At 33.8% G+C, this 25435-nt stretch overlaps 1 protein-coding gene across 1 annotated transcript; it reads left to right on the top strand.

Moving 5' to 3' along the window:
- The first annotated feature begins 7165 nt into the window (after window positions 1-7165).
- LOC149416191 (uncharacterized) lies at window positions 7166-24260 on the top strand. Its single transcript, XM_089641907.1, has 7 exons — window positions 7166-7316; window positions 8776-8925; window positions 22786-22838; window positions 22975-23184; window positions 23279-23479; window positions 23837-23892; window positions 24139-24260. Exons 1-7 carry the CDS (start codon window positions 7166-7168, stop codon window positions 24215-24217), a joined length of 900 nt encoding a protein of 299 aa, XP_089498033.1. The 3' UTR covers window positions 24218-24260.
- Window positions 24261-25435: the final 1175 nt, after the last annotated feature.

Here is a 25435-nt window from a genome sequence, read left to right as displayed (position 1 = left end):
CTCGACAATATATATTTGATAAATTATTCTGCTTCTCAGGAATGTTAGGATGTAAGAATTAATTTTCCTCAGAATTCGTCTTTGTGAACTGGACCAATTGTTTTTTAAATATTTTTATTTAAATTTTTCTTTAAATTTTTCTTGAAGCCCAAACAGGATATTTAAAGTACATTATTGTGGGAAGTATAAAATAACTGAACATGTAAATACTTATGCGTCTGCAGTAATCACATTTGCACATTCACAGAAGCAAACACAACAATATCAGTATTTTTTAAACAAAGTTTAATATTACAAAAAAATAAAATTACAGAAAATTTCAATCCAAAATATTTCGGCCGGCGTTTAACTTCATTTGATATATTAAGTTACAATCTACTTGATTTTTCACAATTTTGTAAAGCATTACGAGGTCATTGATGTTTCGTCTTTTAACTAGACTCCCAAATTTGAAATATGTCTTTGTTCGTAATCGTCTTGTACTAGTGAATTGTAGACACTTGATTGATAAGACAAAATCCGAGTAAATTTTCTTTGGACAGATTCACGTCTAGATACCTGTGTAATATAGTGTGGATTCCAGACTGTTAATCCATACTCAAAAACACTGCGTATTAACGAATTTAATAGAATTATTAGGCTATTATAATTCTTATTAAAACCGAGTAATTTATTTGATTTAATTAAATGTATTGAATGTGTTGGTTGAACGTTAGTTTGTTGTCATAACTTTGAACTTAGCTATATTCAGTTCCATTTTGTTGGCAACACACCAAGCACATAAAGCGTTAAGTCTTTTTTTAAGAGTTCACAATCTTCCATAGATTTAATTGCTTTATATTACTTCCTTCACATTGAATTCTACGAAAAAGTGTTCAATGGGAAAAAACGTAGGTTCTTGTAAATTTGTGCTTCCGATTTTTTGTCCGGGTTAAATCGTCCCCATAGGAAAAACTAAACCCTTCCACAAATGATTATAAATTATTAATTGTCAACGATTAGTCAATCAACATTTTGCAAGTGCATTATATAAGCAAAATAAATACAAGAACAATAACACGTCAACTCACCAGAGATCAAATGGGAAAATAATTCACCGACTCCAGAAATTTTCATATCAGAGGGTTCGGCTCGGTAGAACTCCTAACAGGACCTATAAATCCTACTGATCCCTCAACATACATATTAAAAAAATCTTTCGTTATCCTACATGTATTTAAAATGACCGACTTTTGCATATTTTTATATAAATTTTATGATAGATCTAATACGCCTAAATTTTTAATGGGAGAAATAGTTATAATGCCAGTAGCCGAAATAACAAATGGTAATATTTTTATATTTTGAGAATGCCAAATACTTTTTATCTCATTTTATTTCGTATTATTATATATTTTATTTATATATATTTTATTCGCTGTTTTCAAATGAACATTTAGGTCAAAAGAAAAACGTGTTAACATGAATAAATGCAATCGAAAAATTTATATATTTTTTTCATATTAAATCACCACATTTGGCGGCTGCCCGTTTCATGGTGACCAATGGAACATAGTTATTTTGTATAAAGTCTAGTGTAAACATATTTTATTTATTTTTTTATTGATACATTACTCTACAGTACCTACTTTACATTTCAATTCAGCAACGTTGGCCTCACTGGGTTGTTCACCCGTGCTGAGGCCCCCATTTGAAAATATACGAATTTATACATTTAAACAAAAAACAACATTTAAATAAAGATAAATTTAAATATGATTTAAGATTTTCACGGCCAAAAGTATTTTTGTTATTTGTTTTTGGGGTATTATGCCGTGCTGCGCTAACTCCTTCTTTAGCCAACGTTTCGGACAGCATTGCAGTGTCCATCATCAGGGCAGATGTCTTATTTGAGGCTGACAATCGGTCTCATTGGGATTAATCAATCCCAATGAGACCGATTGTCAGCGCTATTGGCGCTCCTACATACAAACTTTCCCAATACCTCTCAAGATTACTGCAGATGCAAACTGGTAAAACTGAATCGTGGATTAAGGATTCAACAGATCTGATAAGTAAGCTCAAGAAAGTTAAGACTGAGGAAGGAGATATTCTGGTCAGCTTTGACGTCGTGTAACTTTTCACAAATGTGCCTCTAGAAGACTCCATGACAATGCTCAGGGAGATATATGAGGAAGACATTTGCAAACTTTTTGAACACTGCCTCAAAACGGGATACTTTGCGTTTCAGGGTGAACTATTTGAGCAATTGGAGGGAGTTGCGATGGGCAGTCCGTTATCGCCAGTACTAGCCAACTTTTTTATGGAGAAGTTTGAAGAAGTGTCACTCGACACAGCTTCGGCTGTCCCTAAAGTATGGTGGCGCTACGTCGACGATGTCTTCGCCATTTGGCCTCATGGAACGGAGAAACTAAACGAATTCCTGGACCATCTTAATTCTCTCCACAGCAAAATTAAATTCACAATGGAACTGGAAAACGAAGATAAAATCCTGCCCTTTCTAGATGTGGAGGTGATGCGGAAACACGATGGTAGCCTAGGGCATAGGAAACCAACCCAAACAAATCGGTACTTACACGCTGATTCGCACCACCACCCAGCGCAGAAGAGAGAACTTATCCATACATTGGTGACCCGAGCGACCAGAATATGCGAAGAACATAAAATCGGAGCGGAACTTACGAAGCTGACCGATGCACTGGAGCGTAACGACTACCCAGCAAGTCAGACAAGGCAAATCATAAGAGCCAAATCTGCACCAAACGAAGACAGAGTTGAACAAGAGTCGAAAGGTTGTGCCTTCCTGCCTTATGTGCACAATGTGACAGACAAAATTGCCAGGCTTTTGAGAAAGGAAAATATCAAGACTGTCTTCGGAACAACAACAAAGATACGGGACTTACTGAGGTCTGCAAAGACTAAGTTTCCTCTGGAAACAGATGGAGTGTATAAACTCAGCTGTTCCGGATGTGACAAGGTCTATGTAGGCCAGACAGAGCGGACTATCTCCAAAAGAATTTCAGAACACTTCAGAGCTTGTAAACTCGGCCACCCTGACAAATCGGCAATTGCCGAGCATTTGATTGACACCGGGCATTACTTTGGATTTGTTCCTGAAATCCTAGGGAGACCGAAAACTTATAGAGCACGGCTGATTACGGAGGCCATTGAAATTCATAAAAATCCCGTAAACATTAATAGAGACGATGGAGCTAAGCTTAATAGTTCTTGGTATCCGGTAATTGACGGCTACACCAGAGCTAAACGGAGAAAACCACTTTAAATAAAAAATAAATAAAAAAATAAAAAATGATACGTTAATGTTAGCTCAGAGGGTTGGAGTCTGGCAACACGGTATCACAACCTCATACTTAAGCTCACATTTTAACACAACCTCAAATAAGACATCTGCCCTGATGATGGACACTGCAATGCTGTCCGAAACGTTGGCTAAAGAAGGAGTTAGCGCAACACGGCATAATACCCCAAAAACAAATAAAAAAAAAAAAAGATAAATTTACACCAAAAATAAAGATTAGAAATCAAAATCCAATTCTCACACCAAAATAAAAACATTAGAAGAGAATGGAAATCGGCACTTACAATGATCTATGTGCTTGTGCGTGCCGCTTGCCTTATACGTTTTTTTGTGTTGCGTGTATATGTTTTATTCTCTTATGTTATAGAATTTTGGAAATATTGTCTTTTTTGTTCTTTAATCCATTTTTTTATTTTGTGTTTGAATTTATTTTTATTTTCCTCAATTTTTGTTTCAAGTGGAAGACCGTTGAATGCTTTAATAGCGTGGTATTTATGGTGTCTTTATCCAAAGGTAGTGTTTACCGTCGGAGTTTTTTTGTTTTAAAAATAAATATGAATTAAAAATAAACGGAAATTGGACCTAAATGGAAAGTAGAAAGAGATATGCGTAAAGATAGATTACACACACATACACATATTTATATGCACACATATATATATATAAATGTGTGTATAAATATAATTATTTATATAAATATAGAAATGCATTCACAAGTATATTTCAAACATGTGTATTCGAATCTAATACAGCGGACTCAAAAAAACTAGACAAAAACATACGAAACGCGACAGTGTCAACAACCCTCCCACACTTTAACAGAAATGCCCGAATATATATATTGAACATATATTAATATATAAACATACAATATCTAAATATCTAAACATACAATATCTAAATATCTAAACATACAATATCTAAATATCTAACATGAATATATATCTATAAACACACGAACCAGGTTCAACCGTGAGAACAGCAGTGAATTTTAAGTCGACCGTTTATAGAAAATGAAGTGTTGCAGTTGGAACATGAGGAAGGTTTTCCTCAATTTTTGTTTCAAGTGGAAGACCGTTGAATGCTTTAATAGCGTGGTATTTATGGTGTCTTTATCCAAAGGTAGTGTTTACCGTCGGAGTTTTTATGTTTTAAAAATAAATATGAATTAAAAATAAACGGAAATTGGACCTAAATGGAAAGTAGAAAGAGATATGCGTAAAGATAGATTACACACACATACACATATTTATATGCACACATATATATATATAAATGTGTGTATAAATATAATTATTTATTTAAATATAGAAATGCATTCACAAGTATATTTCAAACATGTGTATTCGAATCTAATACAGCGGACTCAAAAAAACTAGACAAAAACATACGAAACGCGACAGTGTCAACAACCCTCCCACACTTTAACAGAAATGCCCGAATATATATATTGAACATATATTAATATATAAACATACAATATCTAAATATCTAAACATACAATATCTAAATATCTAAACATACAATATCTAAATATCTAACATGAATATATATCTATAAACACACGAACCAGGTTCAACCGTGAGAACAGCAGTGAATTTTAAGTCGACCGTTTATAGAAAATGAAGTGTTGCAGTTGGAACACGAGGAAGGTTTTTCCCGAATAAATCAATGTGTGGCACTCGTAACATGAAAAAAGGTTATTTTCTCTTGTTCATCTTATTCATAAAATACATGATAAAACATTGTAAAATTGATTTATATAATATATGATACATGAAATCACCATACTAAGCGACTGCCTGTTTCATGGTGAGTCAGCATATGACCCTTCAAACGTTTTTTTTTTACAATATGAATAGTTGAACATGGAACATGAAAATGGTTTTTCTACACTGTGAGTCAGCATATGTCTCATCAAATTACCGTTTCGAGAAAAGTTGCACTCGGAACACGAAAAAAGTTAATCCCTTTTGTGAGTTAGCATATGTTGTGTCAAACTACTATTTCGAGAACATGAATAGCAGGACTCGGAATAGTGCATATGGGGCGTCAGATATTTCTTTCGAGAAAATGAAAAGTTGCATATGAAACATGAAAAATGAATATGTTTCCTTAGATTACTCTTTCGAGAACATGAATGGTTGCACTCAGTACGTGAAAAAGGTTTTTCTCCACTGTGGGTCAGAATATGTTTCCTTAGATTGTTCTTTCGAGAACATGAATAGTTGCACTCGGTACATGAAAAAGGTTTTTCTCCACTGTGGGCCAGAATATGTTTCCTTAGATTGCTCTTTCGAGAACATGAATAGTTGCACTCGGTACATGAAAAAGGTTTTTCTCCACTGTGGGTGAGCATATGGCTCCTTTGATGGATCTTTCGAGAACATGAATTGTTTATGTTTATTTATTTTATTTTTATTTTTTCATTTCGATGCGTTAGAACTAGAGAAAAATCACTTTTTCATCTCCATAAATGTTCTACTAATATCAGACGAAATGCGTTTATATTCAGAGCCTGTAGTATATTTAATAAGAATTTTAATGATATTGACATATTCACAAGTAATTTAGGAACCTTTAAAAGATATGTAATAACTAACAAAGTAAAATTATATCATAAAAGTATATAACCACTCGGAACATTAGAATGTCAAAAGACGTAAATATGATAATAGCGGTCAAGACATTAGTACGTCTTTTCACGTAAACGCGCGAGATTTTACAAAAATCGAGTTATTTCCATCACTAGTATACGGATTGCCATGATTTAAAAAACAGAGTATCGATAATGAATAACGCTACGCGTCTGCATTCAAGAATATCTATGGAATGTAGAGGTGCATTATCTGAGTCGATTGAATCTGTCATCTTGTTCGTAATACTTATTCAAAACTGAAAATCGTACTATACTTAAATATATATTTGCATGTCCTTAATTAAACACTTCAGTTGCCCATATAACCACCAAGGAAAATGTTTCTTTGGTAAATGACCAGCTGAAGGATTTATTTGTTATACGTAAGATTTGTAATAAGATGTGTGCATCACTTTACTTACATCGCATCTATGGTCTTGGATTGTGGGACCTTTAAGCACCTATACATTGTCATTTTGCTATTGGTCAAATTGACAGCCTTGCAATTTTGACATGGAGAGTTGCCAAACCTGAGGGAGATAAAATCTGTGATTTGCATTGGAAGCAGTGGCCATTCTTTGATCACCAGCCCAGATCAGCGGGCATTCCTCTTGGCTGAGGTTCTACGAACACATTCGAAAAATTTTGTGAGCATCAGCTTTGCATATGGAGCATTAACCATTTGATTGGTGGAATCGGATGGCATCTGCCGATCCTGATTGGTTAAGAGTGACCCTTTTGGAGACCAGCAGCGTGAGGCTGTTTTGCATTGGACTACGACATTATTTTTTTTTGATAAATTATTAACTGGGACAGTTGCTGTGAAGAGCCGGAATCTACTACTTCGCATCAAGAACGAACTGGTATCACACCTTCATTTTACCTATGCAAGCCCTTTGCCTGACAGATTTCATAGTAGGATGCTAGTTAATTTATTATTTATTATGTCTTTTTTGTGGTAATACATTGTAGTATTCTTAAATTTTTATTTTTATTTCTAGATAAAAAAAATACCCATCCTTACTTTTATTTGTTGCCACTTAATCCAACGGTAACAAATTCTAATATTGAACACTGTCAAGAAATATGTTTGAGATATCAGAAACAAAAAAAACTGTTTCCCCAATTTATTTAAAGATTTCCATTACCACTGTTTCTTTTCAGATATATTTGTTTGAGCTTGAAGCTATCGCTACCACAGCAGCGCCATGGATCTACTTAATCCAGAAAATGTTTCCATCAAGACGGAACCAGGGCCCCAGGAAGAAGACGGTGAAATACCGTATACGGATATAGATGTCGACCTCCCAAATGTAAAGAAGGAATGTTTGCAATATGCGAAGTGTATTCCGTCTGCCAGTAAGTCTCATTTCATAAGCTAAGAATGTAGGACATAAAATTCGGATGTTCTAAAATCACGACCGTTATGAATTGTTCCGACTGGACTAAGCTTGTTCCTCAAGTTTCACCTCAATTTGTGACATTGTTTAAGTAACATGCTTTATTATACATATATTAAAAAATACACATATATTCATGGAAGAACACATCATTCCATTCACTAAAAACAAACACACTCCGTACTGAAGATGGTTAAGAACAAATGATTTTTCTTTTTTGAAGAATCAGTCCCTGAAGCGGACATCTTCGTATTACTTATTTTTTTTTTTTAAATAAATTCTTAGGTGTGTTATGCAAATACCCGCTTCTTAGTAGATACATTGAATGGTATCTTCAATGGTAAATATTTTCAGGAACCTATTTTTATATTCACCTATTTTGGAGGTTATAATTATCAATATACTACCAATAAGAGGTGTTATTTTGTTATTCAAGAAAAATGCCATTTTTTTAATACAAATGATCGAAAGTTTATTTCATTATAAAGAGGAAGGTATGCCGTTAATAGCAAAAAATAACATTAGTCAAATGACCACCACGACCACGCCCACAGGACCATATCCTTTTCATGAAATTTTCCATAACCAAATCGCAAAGTGACTGCCTTATGTCCTCGATAGCCTCACGAATTCGATCTTTGAAGTCTTGAATCGACGCTGGGCTGTTGGCGTAGACCTCTTTCACGTGGCCCCAAAGGAAGAAGTCGCAAGGTGTGAAATCACAAGATCTCGGTGGCCAATTGTGATCACCTCTTCGAGAGATAACACGGTCCGGAAACTTTTCCCGTAAAAGATCAATGGTTTCGTGGCTTGTGTGGCACGTAGCGCTGTCTTATTGAAAGTTAACGTTGTCCAGATCAATACCATCCAATTCCAGCCATAAAGAAATCATTAATTCCTTAATTAATATTCAAAATAACACCTCTTATTGGAAAACCCATATATCAGTAGGCAGAATAAGATGAATAATTAAAAGGATAAAGGTCACAACTAGAAACCCAGGATCTTTTTTTTTTTTTTTTTAAAAGAAAGACAAACATTCCCAGGTTACGAATAACCCAACAATGTTTGAAAATCTCCTACTACCACCACAGAAAGCCGAAAATGTTGCTTGTGTTGTGATGGAGGACTTAGCCAGCCGAGGAATCGAACACGCGACGCTCGGGTGAGACCCAAGCGCTATGCCCACTCAACCACTGACCGGTCGATGATCTATTGTCGTCCTGGGGGATACGTCTTTAGTATAATCAAGTCTTCAAATCGTGTTCTTAATCCTGAATTCAGTGACATTTATCTTTTTATTTGTCTCGATCTTGTTCTGTTTCATGTTTTTATTTTATTTAAATCTTTCTACTAACACAAATACGTGTTGATGTACATCAATTATCGATATAAGTATTGTTGTTTTGTTTATCCAGGTAGCATTAGTTTGGAGACAGTTACCATCAAGGCGGATCTTGGACCCCGAGAAGATGAAGGGGGATATCCTTACGTGGAGATCGACATTGACCTGCCGGATATAAAAAAGGAATGCTTAGAACGTTTCGAAAGAATTACCCACACAGCAGGTAAAACCGATTATTGAGAACACGTCAAAAAATTCGTGCTCTCCAATTTTTTACGTTTTTATGAATTCAAAGTGCTTATGTTATCTGGTATCACTCTGTTCTCTCCGGTATGGTTTAGCAATTTACGTATATTTTATAGGTTGCATAAATGTGCAACCTGTAAAAAAGGCGTTAACCATCAAGGCGGATCTTGTACCCCGAGAAGATGAAGGATAATAAAGTTCCGTGGCCTTCGCGATGTTAAAAAAAACTACTAAGAACGCATTGAAAGCATTTCCCAGACTGCAGATCAAACCACGTTTCTTTGTAAGTTTTAATAATTCCAGCTGCTTGTTTTGAAAAACAAGTTATTTATTTGATTTTCTTAAAATTACCGGTTTCGCTTAGTACAAGCATTTTCGGTTCCATGATAAATCAACACACTGACGATTTATCACACATTTTAAAAGTGATATAAAGTCATTAGAAACGATGAACCTTTACTGTGCTAAAAAAATCCACGCGTTCCGGTGCTGTGTAGTGAATACACATCTCAAAATAAGTGATTTAGTATCGGAAAAATATTAATATTCATAGCTTATCGATTATGTTTATTATGTTTTATATCAAAAGTGATAATAATTGTAATTTAATTGCTGAAAACATGAAAAAACCATCGGCAGATGCTAAAGAAACGTGCGAGGGGTCCACATCTAACAACGGTTCGCGGCCGACTGGCTAGCGGCTGGCACAAACACAGCTGTGCGGTCGTAGGTATCGATGGAATAAATCAAAATACAACTGCAGACTCGTGGATGTCTCATGTTCCCGCATAGCGAATTAAAGCGGGACATCAACAGCGTGTCATTTGTTCGCACACTCTTCGGGTATTGGTATCACACGGTTGTTTGTTTTGGTGTATTTGTTCCCGATTTAAAAAAAAAATCTCTGATTTTTAATTGAATTTGAAAAGTATAAAAAATATTATTTTTTAATTCAGAGCATAAATGTATAACGGAGGAATACCTAAAATCTAAACCCAGAATTTATTAGGTTTATAGAGTTATTAAAGTTATTAGAAGCAATGTGTAGTAAATACACACCACAGATAAGGAAAGGTTAGCTTATATCACTTTTAAAATGTGTGTTAAATCGTCAGTGTGTTGATTTATCCCGTCACCATTTTTATTTACGTATGTTTAACGAATTTTCTTAGCCTATTTACGCTGTACGTAGGTTATAAGACTTGTTTAGCTTCCTATATACGTATTTTTTTTCCTAATTTGTCGACAGATCTAAAGACGCATCCTGTGGAAAAACCATTATTTTTCTGTTCTCAAAAGAGCCATCTGACGAGCCACACGCCGACTCACAGTGGAGAAAAACCTTTTATATCTACCGAGTGCAACTATTCATGTTCTCGTAAGAGCCATTTGAAGGACCATATATTGACTCACCGTAAGGATAAACCATTTTTATGCTCCGAGTGCAACTATTCATGTTCTCTAAAGGGATATCTGATGCTCCACATGCTAACTCACAGTGGAGAAAAACCTTTTTCATGTTCCGAGTGCAACTATTCATGTTCTCGAAAAAGCACTCTAAGGAGCCATATGCTGACCCACAGTGGAGAAAAACCTTTTTCATGTTCTATATGCAACTTTTCATGTTCTGATAAGAGCAATCTAAGGCGCCATATGCTGACCCACGGTGGAGAAAAACCTTTTTCATGTTCCGAGTGCAACTATACATGTTCTCAAAAGAGCAATCTAAGGAGCCATATGATGACCCACAGTGGAGAAAAACCTTTTTCATGTACCGAGTGCAACTATTCATGTTCTCTAAAGAGCAATCTAAGGAACCATATGCTGACCCACAGTGGTGAAAAACCTTTCTCATGTCCCGAGTGCAACTATTTATGTTTACGAAAGAGCGATCTAAAGAGCCATATGCTGACCCACAGTGGTGAAAAACCTTTCTCATGTCCCGAGTGCAACTATTCATGTTTACGAAAGAGCGATCTAAAGAGCCATATGCTGACCCACAGTGGAGAAAAACCTTTTTCATGTTCCATATGCAACTTTTCATGTTCTCAAAAGAGCAATCTAAGGAACCATATGCTGACCCACAGTGGTGAAAAACCTTTCTCATGTCCCGAGTGCAACTATTCATGTTTACGAAAGCGCGATCTAAGGAGCCATATGCTGACCCACAGTGGAGAAAAACCTTTTTCATGTTCCATATGCAACTTTTCATGTTCTCAAAAGAGTAATCTACGGAAACATATGCTGATCCACAGTGGAGAAAAACCTTTCTCATGTCCCGAGTGCAACTATTCATGTTTACGAAAGAGCGATCTAAGGAGCCATATGCTGACCCACAGTGGAGAAAAACCTTTCCCGTGTCCCGAATGCAACTATTCATGTTTACGAAAGAGCCATCTAAGGAGCCATATGCTGACCCACAGTGGAAAAAAACCTTTTTCATGTTCCATATGCAACTATTCATGTACTCAAAAGAGCAATCTGACGCGCCACATGCTAAATCACAGTGGAGAAGAACCTTTTTCATGTTCCAAGTGCAACTATACATGTTCTTCAAACAAAAAATTGAAGACACATATGCTGACGCATCGTTAAGAAAAACCTTTTTCATGTTCCATATGCAACTTTCCATGTTTTATTTTATTTTATTTATTTGGGAAAATCAACAGATTATTTACATATATAAGAATAAACTAAATAATAAAGATAAAATCCAATAACAGTTTTTCACTTAAAATTATAATAATAATAAAGAATATTAAAACAAAAAACTAAGGGTTCTGTACCCGTGGCCTGAGAAATTTTAAAAAATATACAAAATTGTAAATAATAATTAAAAAATAATAACAGATCTAGGAACACAAATAAATTAAAATTTTAAACTGATATACTCATCATTCTTGGATGTGTTTATATTCCTCCCGGATCAATTACACAAATTTACGTAAACCACATTCAAGATGTAGAGGCCCTCAAGCTCAAATATCCGGAAGCTAGAATGCTGCTAATCGGCGACTACAATACTCCCAATATAGACTGGATTACCCATAGTGATAACTCAACAACTCATTTTAATACATCTGCTAATGCTCGTGAAATTATAAATATGTCAAATTTCCTAGGTCTTAAACAAATTAATAACGTATACAATTCTAATCACCATTTACTAGATCTTGCATTTAGTAGCGATCCTTCAGTAGAATTATGTAAATCCATAGACCCCCTTCTTCCCGAAGATTCCCACCATCCTCCCTTAAACATCACCATTACTAACAACTTCCTAAACATTTACTCTAATAGTGTTCCTAAATATTCATACAATTTTGCAAGGGCAAATTATACATTGATAACAAAATACTTAGAAAGTACAGACTGGTCCTTTTTAGACAAAAACACAAATGTTAACCAAAATCTTGAATCTTTTTACTCCATCATCAACACGGCTATTGAAAAATATGTTCCCTTAATTCAATTCAAACCATCAAAGTTCCCCAAATGGTTTAATAATGACTTAAAACACTTAATAATTAACAAAAAAATCTGGCACAAAAATTTCAAAGAGAGCAACTCTATCTCAGACTACAAAATATTTCATAAATATAGAACTGACTGTAAAAAGCTCTCCAAAAAATTATATCAAACATACATACTCAACACAGAAAAGTCTATTCCTTCAAATACCAAAAACTTTTTTACACATGTAAACTCACTAAGAAAAAACAAACCTAGCCTACCAACATACATGTATTTCGAAGGGAAAAGTAGTAGTGATACTAATGACATCGTTAATTTGTTTGCCGACTACTTCAAAAATGTTTACGATAATGATATCCCAAATGTTCAACTTCCACCCTTTCATCCAAAGGAATCGGTCCACATTCCCGCTTTACATATAAATGTTCTTGATGTTATACGCAAAATAAAAACACTCGACTTAAAGAAAAATGCGGGTCCTGACAAAATTAGTCCTGCCTTTCTAATTAACTGTGCATCAATAATAGCCAATCCACTATGTCATATATTTAACCAATCATTAAATTCTGGCTGCTTCCCCGACCTATGGAAAAATTGCTATCTAACACCTGTATTTAAAAAAGGCGATATTCATGATGTCACTAATTACCGACCCATTTGCATGCTCTCAACTATCCCCAAACTGTTTGAAAAACTTATCCTCGATAAAATCTCCATACATATTAACAACATCATTGTAACTAACCAACATGGATTTATGCCAGGCAGATCCACACTAACAAATCTCTCCTTATATGAAAATTTTATAGCATGTTCACTCGAAAACAAAACCCAAGTCGATTCAATATATACAGACTTTGTAAAAGCGTTTGACAAAGTTAACCACAAAATTATTCTCTATAAACTTAGTCAAATCGGAATTGAGGGTAAACTATTGGAATGGTTAAATAGCTACTTAACAAATAGAAATCTTCAAGTAAAAAATAATTCTAACCTTTCACACAAATTCATAGCTACTAGCGGTGTACCTCAAGGGTCACATTTAGGCCCAATACTGTTTCTCCTTTTCATAAACGATATTGTTACTGTATTTGATAAAAATGTTGAAGTGCTACTTTTTGCCGATGACCTTAAACTATTTAAAATTATAAAAACAATAAATGACTGTATTCACATTCAAATAAATTTAAATAAACTTCAAGATTGGTGCAAAACTAACAAACTTTATCTCAATATTAGTAAATGCCATATTATAAGATTTTTCAGAACAAAACAACCCATTAACTATCAATACAAAATTAACAATGTTTCTCTCGCCTCTGTGAGTGAAATTAACGATCTCGGCATTATTTTCGATTCAAAATTTAACTTTCTTTCACATGTAGAAACAGTCACCAACAAAGGATTAAAAATGCTCGGCTTCATTCTCCGAAATGGCAGAGACTTTAAAAATATTTCAACACTAAAAATCTTATATTCCTCACTTGTTCGAAGTCAAATCGAATATAATTCTCCTATTTGGTGTCCTTACTTTAAAATCCACTCCGATTCTATTGAAAAAATTCAGCATAAATTCCTAAGATACATTAACTATAAACTCGGTCTACCTATAGAATCAATAAATTACAATCACCTGATGAAAGAATTAAACCTACTTAAACTCTCAGATAGAAGACTTATTTCCGATTTGACTTTTATTTTTAAAATTGTCAATGGTATTATAGACAGCCCTGATATATTAAACCTAATTACCTTCCATATACCCACTAGAACCACTCGATCCAAAATTCTTTTTAATTTCAATAACAATATCAGGACTGCGTCATTTAGTAACTCGCTTATACCTAGATTGCATGCAGTTGGCAATGCTTTCTCAGAAGTAGTAGATGTGTTCAACTGCACGGAATATAGTTATAAGAAGGCTATAATAACATACCTCTGTCGTAATTATCAATGTTATTAGGCATAATACCATTCTATTCATAAGTTATCACAGAACCTAAACTATGCACTTACATCAGATATCAGACAGAAGAGTGTTATCTAATAATTTTATATACTTAATTAATTCAAAACTATAATTTTTCCAAAATTTTTATGAGATGTCTTACTGACAGCCCTGATTCAATAGAGCTAACTCTTAGTTCTCAGCAAATTCAACCAAATTCAATATTGAAGGTAACAATAACCTCAATACTAAACTACTGTACGGATTGAAAATAAAAATGCTGATGTACCTATGTATACCAGATGTTATTTTTGTTTAATCTTCAACATAATTTCTCAGTAATTATTCTGTTTAACATAATACTGTTTCGCTCCTGTGAACCACTGTAAACATAAATCATGTATATTGTAAAAGCCTTTTACGGCGTCTAAATAAATAAATAAATAATAATCAGCTAAATTTCAAAAAATTACATTTTACTGATATACTCAAAAATGAGTATATCACGTAAATAAATAATAACCAGCTAAAATTCAAAACATAATGTATTGTAAAATTTCAACACAGCAGCAATAAATAAAAGCACTACACAATAGCAATAATAGCAATATATTAAATGTATACCTACAACTAAATTGAACACATGAGTATAAATTGGAAGGTAAGTAACTGGAAAGGATTCAAAGCAATAACATGATAACTTCCAGTAGAATATTTATAATTATTTAATTTTTTTTTCTATAAATAATTTGAATACTTATTTGAATTTTTCACAAATAACTGAAAATTGAGAGAATCGCCATAAATCGTGGGATAACTCAATAAATAACACATAATAATATCTTTCTCTAAATATAAACCGGTATTACCTTATCCGCTTTCAAAAGAATATCGGAAATACATACATTTTGTAAATGATTATTTAAATCAAATGCGAATTTATGTAATTATTCTGAATCTCTGGCCGCAGATAATACGAAATATTTTTAAATAAAACATTTTGATTTACCTTAATTACTTTAAAGGGAAATTGACTGCATTTGGGAAAATATATTATATATTTTTTAAATTTAATAGCTTTTCACCCCCAAAGGAGTGTTTTAGCCAAAATTAAATTTTTTAGTTACGTGAAATGATCATTCGCTTTCGTTGTATGGGAAAACAGCCGGAATAATTTCTGTTGATGATATTTTCTTTTGTTGGTATTCCTGAAACCAGTGGCTAGAATTTTTACCAGTAACTGTATGCAAATACTAAGAAAGGATAAAATAGGTTAATATTTTAGATCGTCGTTTATAATTTAAATAGGAATAGAATACGTCCATAGAAGTGACTATGCCGCTGTCACTTGTCTATGTCAACTGTCAACCGAGAGTATATTATTCCTCAATCTTATAAAAGTAATATTGTTTTATATAAATAAATATTGAAACGATGGATACATCAGATATTGTTGCATGTGGAATGTTTTTGTCAATTCTGGGGCTAGCATACGCTGCAATCGGAGACACACAGTTGACGAAATAAATAAGGAAAGAACTACGTTGGAGTGTGCGTCCCATTAATCATAAAAGGAAGAATCTATTAACTCCGCGTAAATACTTGATCACAAAATTATTGTTCGATTGTCAAATACATAAATAAACCACTCTTGTCAAATAGTAGATACCATAGAGTATCAATTGAAAATACCTAAATCTCGGTATATATCTCAGCTTTCTGTAATCCGTAACCGTAAAAGATAAAGTTGGACCATATTTTCGGTTATGGAAAAAAAATAAGAGATTATTGCCATCTATTATAAACGGATACACAGGTTTCCTATATTCCAACTTCTACGGCCTAGGACTTTACGGCTTATTCTTACCGCTTATTCCAATTATAAACGGGCTTTTAAGGTTAGATTTGATAGGTTTGGTTAGATTAGGTTAGGTTTAGTTGGGTTCGGTTAGTTTAGATTAGTATAAGTTAGGTAAGGTCAGGTTGAGTTATTATTTATTTTGTAAGAAACAAACAGCTTTTACATAATATACAATGATAGATATAAATATACAATTTAACTAAAGTCAAGCCACAAAAGTTTATTATGCTAAAGTTCATTGGAAATGAAGTTTTAATATCTTAAAATTAATTTGGTGTTAAATGAAGGGGAGAGAAAGATGAAAAAAGGAAGAGGATTGGAGATGCTCCCGATACATTCCATACTCCCATATTAATAATCGGCCGTACGCATTACTTTATATCGATATTTCTTTACGTTTTTTAAAAAAATGTCAATGCTGTAAAATTTTGTATTAAATTGTGCACATATACGAGGAATTGGGAAATTTTTTCGAATGTTTGTTCTACACGAGGGTAGATACAATAAATCAGATTGTCGGGTTGATCTAGACGGAATATGAAGATTTATTAAAATGGTAAGTTCTGGTGAGTCCAGACCATTATTTAGGATTTCAAACAATAAGATTTGATCAAAAATTAGATGTCGTGAGTTAAAATTATGAAATATAATGGATTCGGTATAATTTGAGAAGTGTAAGTTTAGTTTATAATTTATTTGTTTAAATTATTTTTTTTGTTAATTCTTTCACTTCTTTCGATATGGGCTTGATATAAATGAGTCCAGATCGGTGTACAATGTTCCAGGGCGGGCGAATTTATGAGGTGTAAAGGGAATATACAGTGTTTATGTTGTGAAAGGGTTTTGCTATGCGAATTATAAATCCCAGCATTTTATTGGCTTTGTTAATGATGTCATCAGTGTGTTGGAAATAGTTGAATTTAACATCCAGTGTTACCCCAAGGTCCCTGATATATTTTACTTCATTGAAGTGTGTGCCGTTTAGTGTGTGTACAAAGGATATTTTATTTTTATTACGTTTAAATGTTAACTTATTGCATTTCGCGATGTTAATAACAAGTTTGTTTAATTCGCAATAGACAAAAAAACGATTGAGGTCCTTTTGAAGTTTAATGCAGTCATTGATTGATTTAATAACTAAGTCTATTTTTATCATCTGCATATGCTAGGTAATTAGCATGTAAATAACATTTGTGAATGTCGTATATATACACATTAAATAATAATGGGCCTAAATGAGAACCTATAGGTTAGGTTAAGTAAGTTTAGGTAAGGTTAGGTTAGGAACGGTCATGTTAGGTTACGTTAGAAAAAGTTGGGTTAAGGTTAGGTGAGGAGATTATAGGTTTGGAAAGGTTAGGTTACGATGGGTTATTAGAGGTTGGGTTATCTTAGGTTTGGTTAAATAAAATAATAATAATACTTTTATCAATAGTTTAAGGCGATGCACTACGACGCGTAACATTTCGAATCAAGCCGTTAACAATAACACCCCTTATGCAGATGGCGATAAGGTTTAAATTTCCGTTTAACACCATCCGTCTTTTTTGATAAATAGACAGGCACAAATATTAAATTGTTTTACGATAATTTTATAAAGAACTTAAATTGCTACATTATACAGTAAAACCGAAACCGAAAATGGGTTCGTAAGTTGGAGATTTTGATCTTTAAAGCAGTTTTTATTGGCCTGACACATTATTTTTTCTAGGCTTCTAAAAAACTTATCTAAAAAATACTGTATTCAATTAAAGCATCAAAAACATTTTTAAGTGAAGAAATTTTCAAACCAAAAAACAAGAATTTGCATTGCTACGCAGTGCATCGCCTTAAGCTTTTTTAGTAGGCGCTATTTTGACGGAATATTGTATTAAATATTTGTTTTTCATAAAAATTATTCAATTGTCTCTAGCCGGTCGATGTGTTTCCTTTTACTTATTAAACGTCTAAAATAATTAACTTCTCGGCAGGATCGTGCGGGACGTGCACAAATTATTATTATGTCGTGTAATTATTGTGCTTTTCATTAATTTTTTTTATACCATTGAGGATTTGAGGAGTCACAACGTTTTCCGATAGCGGTATAAAAGTTTTGCCAACCTTTTATATAGCTGTCGAAAAACGGAAATGGTAAGTGCTGGTCCTTGACGTAAAATCACAGATACCAAAAACGGTTTAGATTGGTGACTACTGAAGGTCATGTGAACTTAACCATAGAAAATCTGTAAAACTCAGTAAACCATACACAAATTCTAAACAACAAAGTTTCAGTTTATGGATATTCTTTGAAGTGTGTGACGGTATTTACTGTCACGGGAAAAAATAATTCATCATGTGCTCCTCTGAGTCTGAGGATGATTCAGCTAAAATATCAATCATACTACAATCTCAACATATTATAGCACAGCTACAGGAACTAGAGAATCTCCGAGCCGAGCTAGCGTGCACGAACATGAAGAACTCGCTGCCTCGTTTTATTCACATACGATCGGAGTCTCCTTTTAGGAGCCTCCATGGTGAGCGCCTGTCCGAATCAGCAAACCAATTAAGTGTCCACAATGCGCAGGAGATGGAAAACCTTTCAAGTGTCAGGTCTGCATCAAGTCCCACAAACCAAACTGAAGTTATTTTAACCCCCATTAATGTTTGGATTGAAACTGAAATGGAGACAAACCATTCTAATGTTATGAATGTTCTGGACCCTATACTATCAAGCAAATTATATAGTATATGATAGACAGCATCAAGCAAATAATGAATGAGGGAAAAAACATGATTAACAAAAAGCATCGATCTGCCATCAACAGTGCTCTTGAAAACATTAAGAAAATGGTGATTATTAATTCGATGGATAATACTGCTCAAACTTTCTCACAGGTCCAAAAGGGAATTAAACGAAAATTGGACAAGCTCATAGAAAAAAACAGCCAATCTATCAAACATTCCCACATTTGAGCAAAATCCTAATAGAAATACTCATGCAGGATTAACTGCTGGTGCATCTGCATTTAAGTCAGTAGTTTCTTCCTCGAAATCGATCTCAATGTATGGTTATGAGAGAGAACTCCCTTCCTTAAGACCAACCATTCTATTTTACCCGAATATACCAGAAGGGAAGACATCTGAGGAACTCCAGATGAACCTTACCTCAATTCTAAACCCAAAAACAGATGCATTTCAGTTGGTAAGGACCCAAAAAATAAAGGGCGCAGGAATTGCAATACAAACAACCGATTGCGGAGGGGCGGAGAATATCAAAAAGGTGAAAACAAAATTGATCGCCAAAGGGATCAAAATGAGAAACCCAATGGTTAAACTCCCTAAAATAGTAGTATATGATGTACCGAAAGGTGAACCCACGAGTGATTCTGCACTATTTGAAAAAATATTCGACAATAATTTAAATGGGAAATGCAACCTCTCCAAAGAAGATCACATACTTACTATGAGGAGAGTATCCCTATTCGCCAAAAAAGATTCCAGCTCTATGAATATGATAATTACGTGTCATCCAGAAGCAAGAAAGGTATTAGTAATAGAAAGCAACTTATGCTTCCTTGGGTTAAATGTCTGCCGCGCCCGCGATTACATAGGAGCCACACGATTTTTCAAGTGCCACCAGTACGGCCATACCAGAAAATTCTGCACACAAGAATTACAAACTTGTCGCCACTGCGCTCGGACCGGACATGATTTAATGGATTGCCCCAAGAATTCACAAAGTGCCATCTGTGCGACCTGCACTCGCTTCAAGAAACCAGCAAGCCATGCCACGGGAGATAGAGTCTGCCCTGCACAAAAAGCCACGATTGATATGCAAGTTTGCATGACCGACTATGGCGTCTAATCACACAGAAAAAGATGACGGGTTACTTACTCTTGGTGCATTCAATATATTTTATCAAAACGTGAGGGGTATTCGAACAAAGGCTGTCAGTGTACATAATGAAATCTTAATTAATAACTATGACATCATTTGTTTTACCGAAACATGGTTGAACTCAACAGTATTCAGTGAAGAATTGTTTGATGACAGATACATAGTATTTAGAAGAGATCGAGAGTCCACCAAATCTGTGTCTAAAGAAGATGGTGGAGTTCTAGCCGCCGTTTCTAAAAAAAATCTTGTTTCTAGAAAAACTGAGTGGGAAAGTGACAATGAAGATTTGTGGCTCGTGATCAAGTCCAATACTCATTCCAACTCGTTAATTTTTATTTGTGTCGTCTACATTCCTCCTAATGTAACTGTTGATAATTATTGCAGTCAGATCGTTAAATTACAGGATCTATATTTAAGGCATTCAAATTCCAATTCACAGTTTATTATTATAGGTGATTTCAATTTGCTAGAAATTAAATGGTTACCTGAAACTTCGTTTAAAAATAATGTCCTTTCTCCTTCTAATTATTAAAGCCAGAAAGCACAGAGTCTTGTCAACCTTTTATCAATTTGTAATTTGTATCAATTCAACTATGTACTCAATAGAAATAAAAAATTATTAGACCTTATTTTGTCTGATAAAGTTAACATAGATATACACACCTCATCAGGCTTAACAAAATCGGATCATTATCACTCTTCATTTGAAATTAAGGAAAAACAAAATAAAAATAATTTCTTAGAAAATAACAAAAATGATTCAAAGTATAACTTCAGGAAAGGAAACTATAATAAATGTCAACAAGATCTATTGTCGGTAAATTGGATAACACTTTTAAAAATAAAAATGTGAATATCATGGTTCTCTTGTTTTATGAAAAATTGTAGGAAATAATTGAGGAAAATTTTATAAAAAATGTTATTGAATCAAAAAATCAATATCCTGTCTGGTTTAATCAGAAATTGTTTGCTCTTCTTTAGAAAAAAACAAGGTTAGACTTTAGGTTAAAAAAAAAAATAATAATGCATCAGATTATAGAGAATTCTCTAATTTAAGAAAAGTGAATGTTATAAATCATACATTAACTCTGTTGAAAGTGGTCTGCATGATAAAAGGTATTCTGGTCATACTCAAAATCATTACGAAAAACCAATTGCATTCCTAAAGTAATGCATCTTGATAATGGAGAACACATAGCAAATATATTCTCTAAATATTTTTCATCTTTATTTTTAGGAATAACTTTATTGAGTAAAACCTCAAATTGTAATATTGAATTATTGAAGACAATATTAGCGATTTCTAAACGAAAATCTGAAACAGAAAAATCAGAAAAGGATACGGTCACATCTAGGACTCGAACCCAGGACCCATGTCTTGCCGGTCACCGCTCTACCACTGAGCTAATGGGACCCTATCCCCCTCGGTCACTTTTAACTGTATCATACTTCGAATAAGAACTACCATCTTATTCGAAGTATGATATTATAAAGAATTTTTCCTATGTTATTAATAAGATTATTTTCAAAAAAGTGTCTTCTATAAGCGATTAAGGAATTACTCTTAAGTCCAAATAAGTCCAAATCACTTAAAATGATGGGATTTAAAACCTTTTAAAGATCCTCTATCAATTCTAACCCTTTCCTATGCCTCAATAAGAAGTAAACTTCAATATGGAAGCACTATTTAGACTCAACATTATTGCAAGTATGAAAACATTTTAGAATCAGTTAAAAAAATGCTTAGACAATTATTTTTATTTATTTATTTATTTAACGCCCAGAGGGCCTTTACATGGTTGGTAGTATAGTTTTAATTTGACAGATATTTTGAAACATAAAAAATAAGAATAAAATTACATTTGATAAAATCTATGCAACAAGTCATACAAACACAAGAAACAAAAACAGAAAATTACAGCTATTTGTAGGTTTACATGATGTGTTTAGGAGTATTGTTGAAATAAATGTATTAAATGATCCACAAAACTTGCCAAGTTGGTATTGAATATGTCAACATCACCCAAGTAATGATTTCCCATGGTGTGAAGTCGTTTTATCGGAGAGTGGGCAATGTTATTATCTTTCAAATGTGGACTAAATGATCATCTTAGATCATACGACGCTCGTCGTGAATACTTTAAGATTAATACACTTAAAATAAGAAGGCAATTGACTGACCTAATATGTTTGAATAAAATTATCCACGGCCATCTTGATATCTCATTATGTCTTGGCAATATTGAAATAAATGTCCCCAATTCCCATTGTTTAAGACACCTTAGCATTTTTCACGTGAATATATTCAAAAATAATATCGCTTACTTTAGCCCTCAGGGGGTCAAGCACAGAAAATTCGATAACTTTACAATATCGGATCGACAGACGTAACTTCCGACGAGTTTATATCAATACCCCCTAGCATGTAAAAGCTATCGGTAACTATATCAATATTGATAACGCAATAAATAAGAAATCGATATACGCTGGCAATACTGAAGCAGTTGTCTATGGATCGCTTCTCAAACGTCAAACGTCAAACTTCAACGGTTACCAACGGCTTTACGTATTATCTACAAAAATCAACTTATTATGATGTCGAAGTCAAATGAATCAATGTAAGTTATTTATTTATCTTGTTTATATGGGATTATCAATAAAGATGTGCTTGTAGACATTCAGAATGCTTCGTCATTCGTCAATTCGTCAGCCGAGCAGTGGAAAACAGTGAGTATTTTAACTTACCTGAACAAACTGGCTTTTTTTTACGAAAATGCCGGACTTCTAATCTAATCTATCATGAAGACACTTAATATAAGTCCGTAAAACACTTTTAAGCTGATATTATTTTTGTTCTTTTCAGACATGGCGTGATTTAAAGTGCAAGTCGCGGGCAAAAAACGCCGATGCCAAGCGAGCTGCTCTCAGAACTGGAAACACTGTTACCATACCGGTATTAAGTGACATCACTCAAAAAGTGATTAGTATCATTGGCAGAGCCAGTTCTGAGGGCAGTGGAGTTCCCGAAAGCTGCATAGGAGAGGGACCAGAACAACTTGTGCTGGATATTGAGGTCACTAATGTCTTAGAATGTTAATATAATATATATTTGCTGTCAAAATGGAAGTTATCGTTCATCATCAATGCCAATTATTTGTGTTTTATAGTACTCCGATCAGCAGCTCTTCACGCCTCAGCCCAGTGTAGGGATGGAAACTGGGCTGAGAAGTCAACCCAACCCAGCCAAGAAGAGGAAGCTAGCTGCTACGCCAGATGTCGGCTGTCGTATGGCAAAAGCTCAAGAAGCCAGCAACAACATCTTTAAAGAGCTTGTGGCAGTCGCCAACAGATTTACAGATGTTTTTGAGGTATTTCCTACATATTTCTTTTTGAATCACTCCCAAGTAATTTCAAATTAAGTAAAATTTATGAATTGTTATTTATAATTTCAGAGTTCAGTGGCAACCTTTCAAAGTTCAGCGGCGGCCTTCTTATCCTCATTAACTTACTAATTAACCATCACGCCGTTTCCCGCAGGGGTAGGCAGTACCAGTATAAAGGATGTACCGCCAATCAACTCGGTCTTGGCACACACTTCTTGCCTCTTTCACATTCATACATCGTCTCATAAATTAATGTCATCATATACAATGTAAAACGAAAATACGTCGATGTAAAAAAATGGTCTCATCGGTAAATTAATGAATTATTATCTATCGTTTCAGAGGTACACTGCAGCACAAGAAGAAAGGGTTGACATACTCCGACAACAGATATTGAGGTATTACAGTACATTACATATTTCATATTATTATGATGTCACTTGAATGATTGAGTATGTCTCAAGAGAGGCACGAGAAACACGATAATTAAAAGTTCATGAAGCGAGGCTAGCAGCCTACAATGGAAAGCTGGTATCTACTCTAATATATATATATATATAGCAGTGAGGCATGGAACTGGCAGAGGAACGATGAAAGTATAATGAATGAAATCTCTAATAATACACTTTTCTTTCTATTTCTAGACCAACAGATCCAGTACCATCGACTTCCCATAACTATTCATTGCAGTTGGAATCTGAAGACGAGGAAAATTCAATTTAATTTTTATGTGTGCCATTTGTTCCAATATCTCTGTTTTACTTGTTCATTAGAATAAGTTTTATTTTATTTATTAAGTTAAGAAATATACATATTTCGCTTTATTAACTTAAGTACACATTTTATATAAGTACATTTCAATTTTGTTCACTAATTTTAAAATCAAACGGTTTTCTTAAATATATTAATTCTATTACTGTTTTCAAGCTATCGGGAAGGAGATTGTATACGTGTACACCCTCATAGCCTGTATTTCTTTTGCCACTTTCAGTCTTTGGTGAATTTGAGTATATGTAATTTGTTATGTACTTGTATAGTGTTCAATGACTTGTAATGTTTACATAAATGTTGTATTTGTGTGTATGAAGCCATTTTGGTTTTTGTAGATTTATAGACATATGTTATATTCATACAGTTTTAGTAAAATACTTTTTTTATGTGCTCCCGTCTGGAGCCAGTGAGACCATGGTATCCCCAATCGGGGTATGTTGCGAGGCTGAAGGAGATAGGGAAGAGGAAAATGGGGAATTAAAAAAATACACAGTTTAGCAAAAATAGTAATTATGTAATCACATAAATATGAAATATTATCTTATCATAGTAACAAGATGTTAGAATCTGTCTTAAATGTAGCAGCTAGATTTGAAATTAGACAAAAATATCATTATGTAAGGTAATTAACAATTAGTCTCACAAAATTTGAAATGTGTTTTTGGCGGGTTCAGTGGTCAGTGAGAATCTTCTTCAGCAATGCGGGCACAGGCAGTTCTTCATCCAAACATTAAAAATAGAAATGACACAAAAATTGTATTTGTTTATTGTTGCTTTACTTTCTTTCAAGTTTTTTTTATATTTAATAGTAAATGATTGAAATGTTTAAACTTTGTTTTATTAGATGGGTAAGATGAGTTTATTAATTAGAGAAGTACTTCCGAACGACTTGATCTCTCACTCCGCGGGCTGCTACTACTCTGCTGACATCTTCAGCCTGGTTTAATAGCTCAATCTCTTCTATCACGATATTATCAATAAATTCATCTGTTAATCTGAAATAAAACGATTATTATTTTGAATTGTTGCCTTACTTTCTTTAAATGCATTTCATTTAGTTAAATAAGGAAACTGACTTATAGTGCTTCATCATGTTGTATAAAATAGCACATGTAGTGATTATTTGACCAGCAACTTCTGGCTCGTAATGGAGAACTCTATCTTTCCTAA

The sequence above is a fragment of the Hesperophylax consimilis genome, chromosome 17 (genome assembly GCF_061612785.1).
Source record: "Hesperophylax consimilis isolate HC1 chromosome 17, BYU_Hcon_1.0, whole genome shotgun sequence".
Lineage (NCBI taxonomy): Eukaryota > Metazoa > Arthropoda > Insecta > Trichoptera > Limnephilidae > Hesperophylax > Hesperophylax consimilis.
This window is presented reverse-complemented; position numbering and strand designations above follow the sequence as displayed.

Coding starts and splice junctions, on each gene's coding strand:
- LOC149416191 (XM_089641907.1), top strand. CDS start 7,166: ATGGATCTACTTAATCCAGAAAATGTTTCCATCAAGACGGAACCAGGG. Junction 7,317..8,775: donor GAAGTGTATTCCGTCTGCCA/GTAAGTCTCATT, acceptor TTGTTTATCCAG/GTAGCATTAGTTTGGAGACA. Junction 23,480..23,836: donor GATTTACAGATGTTTTTGAG/GTATTTCCTACA, acceptor CTATCGTTTCAG/AGGTACACTGCAGCACAAGA.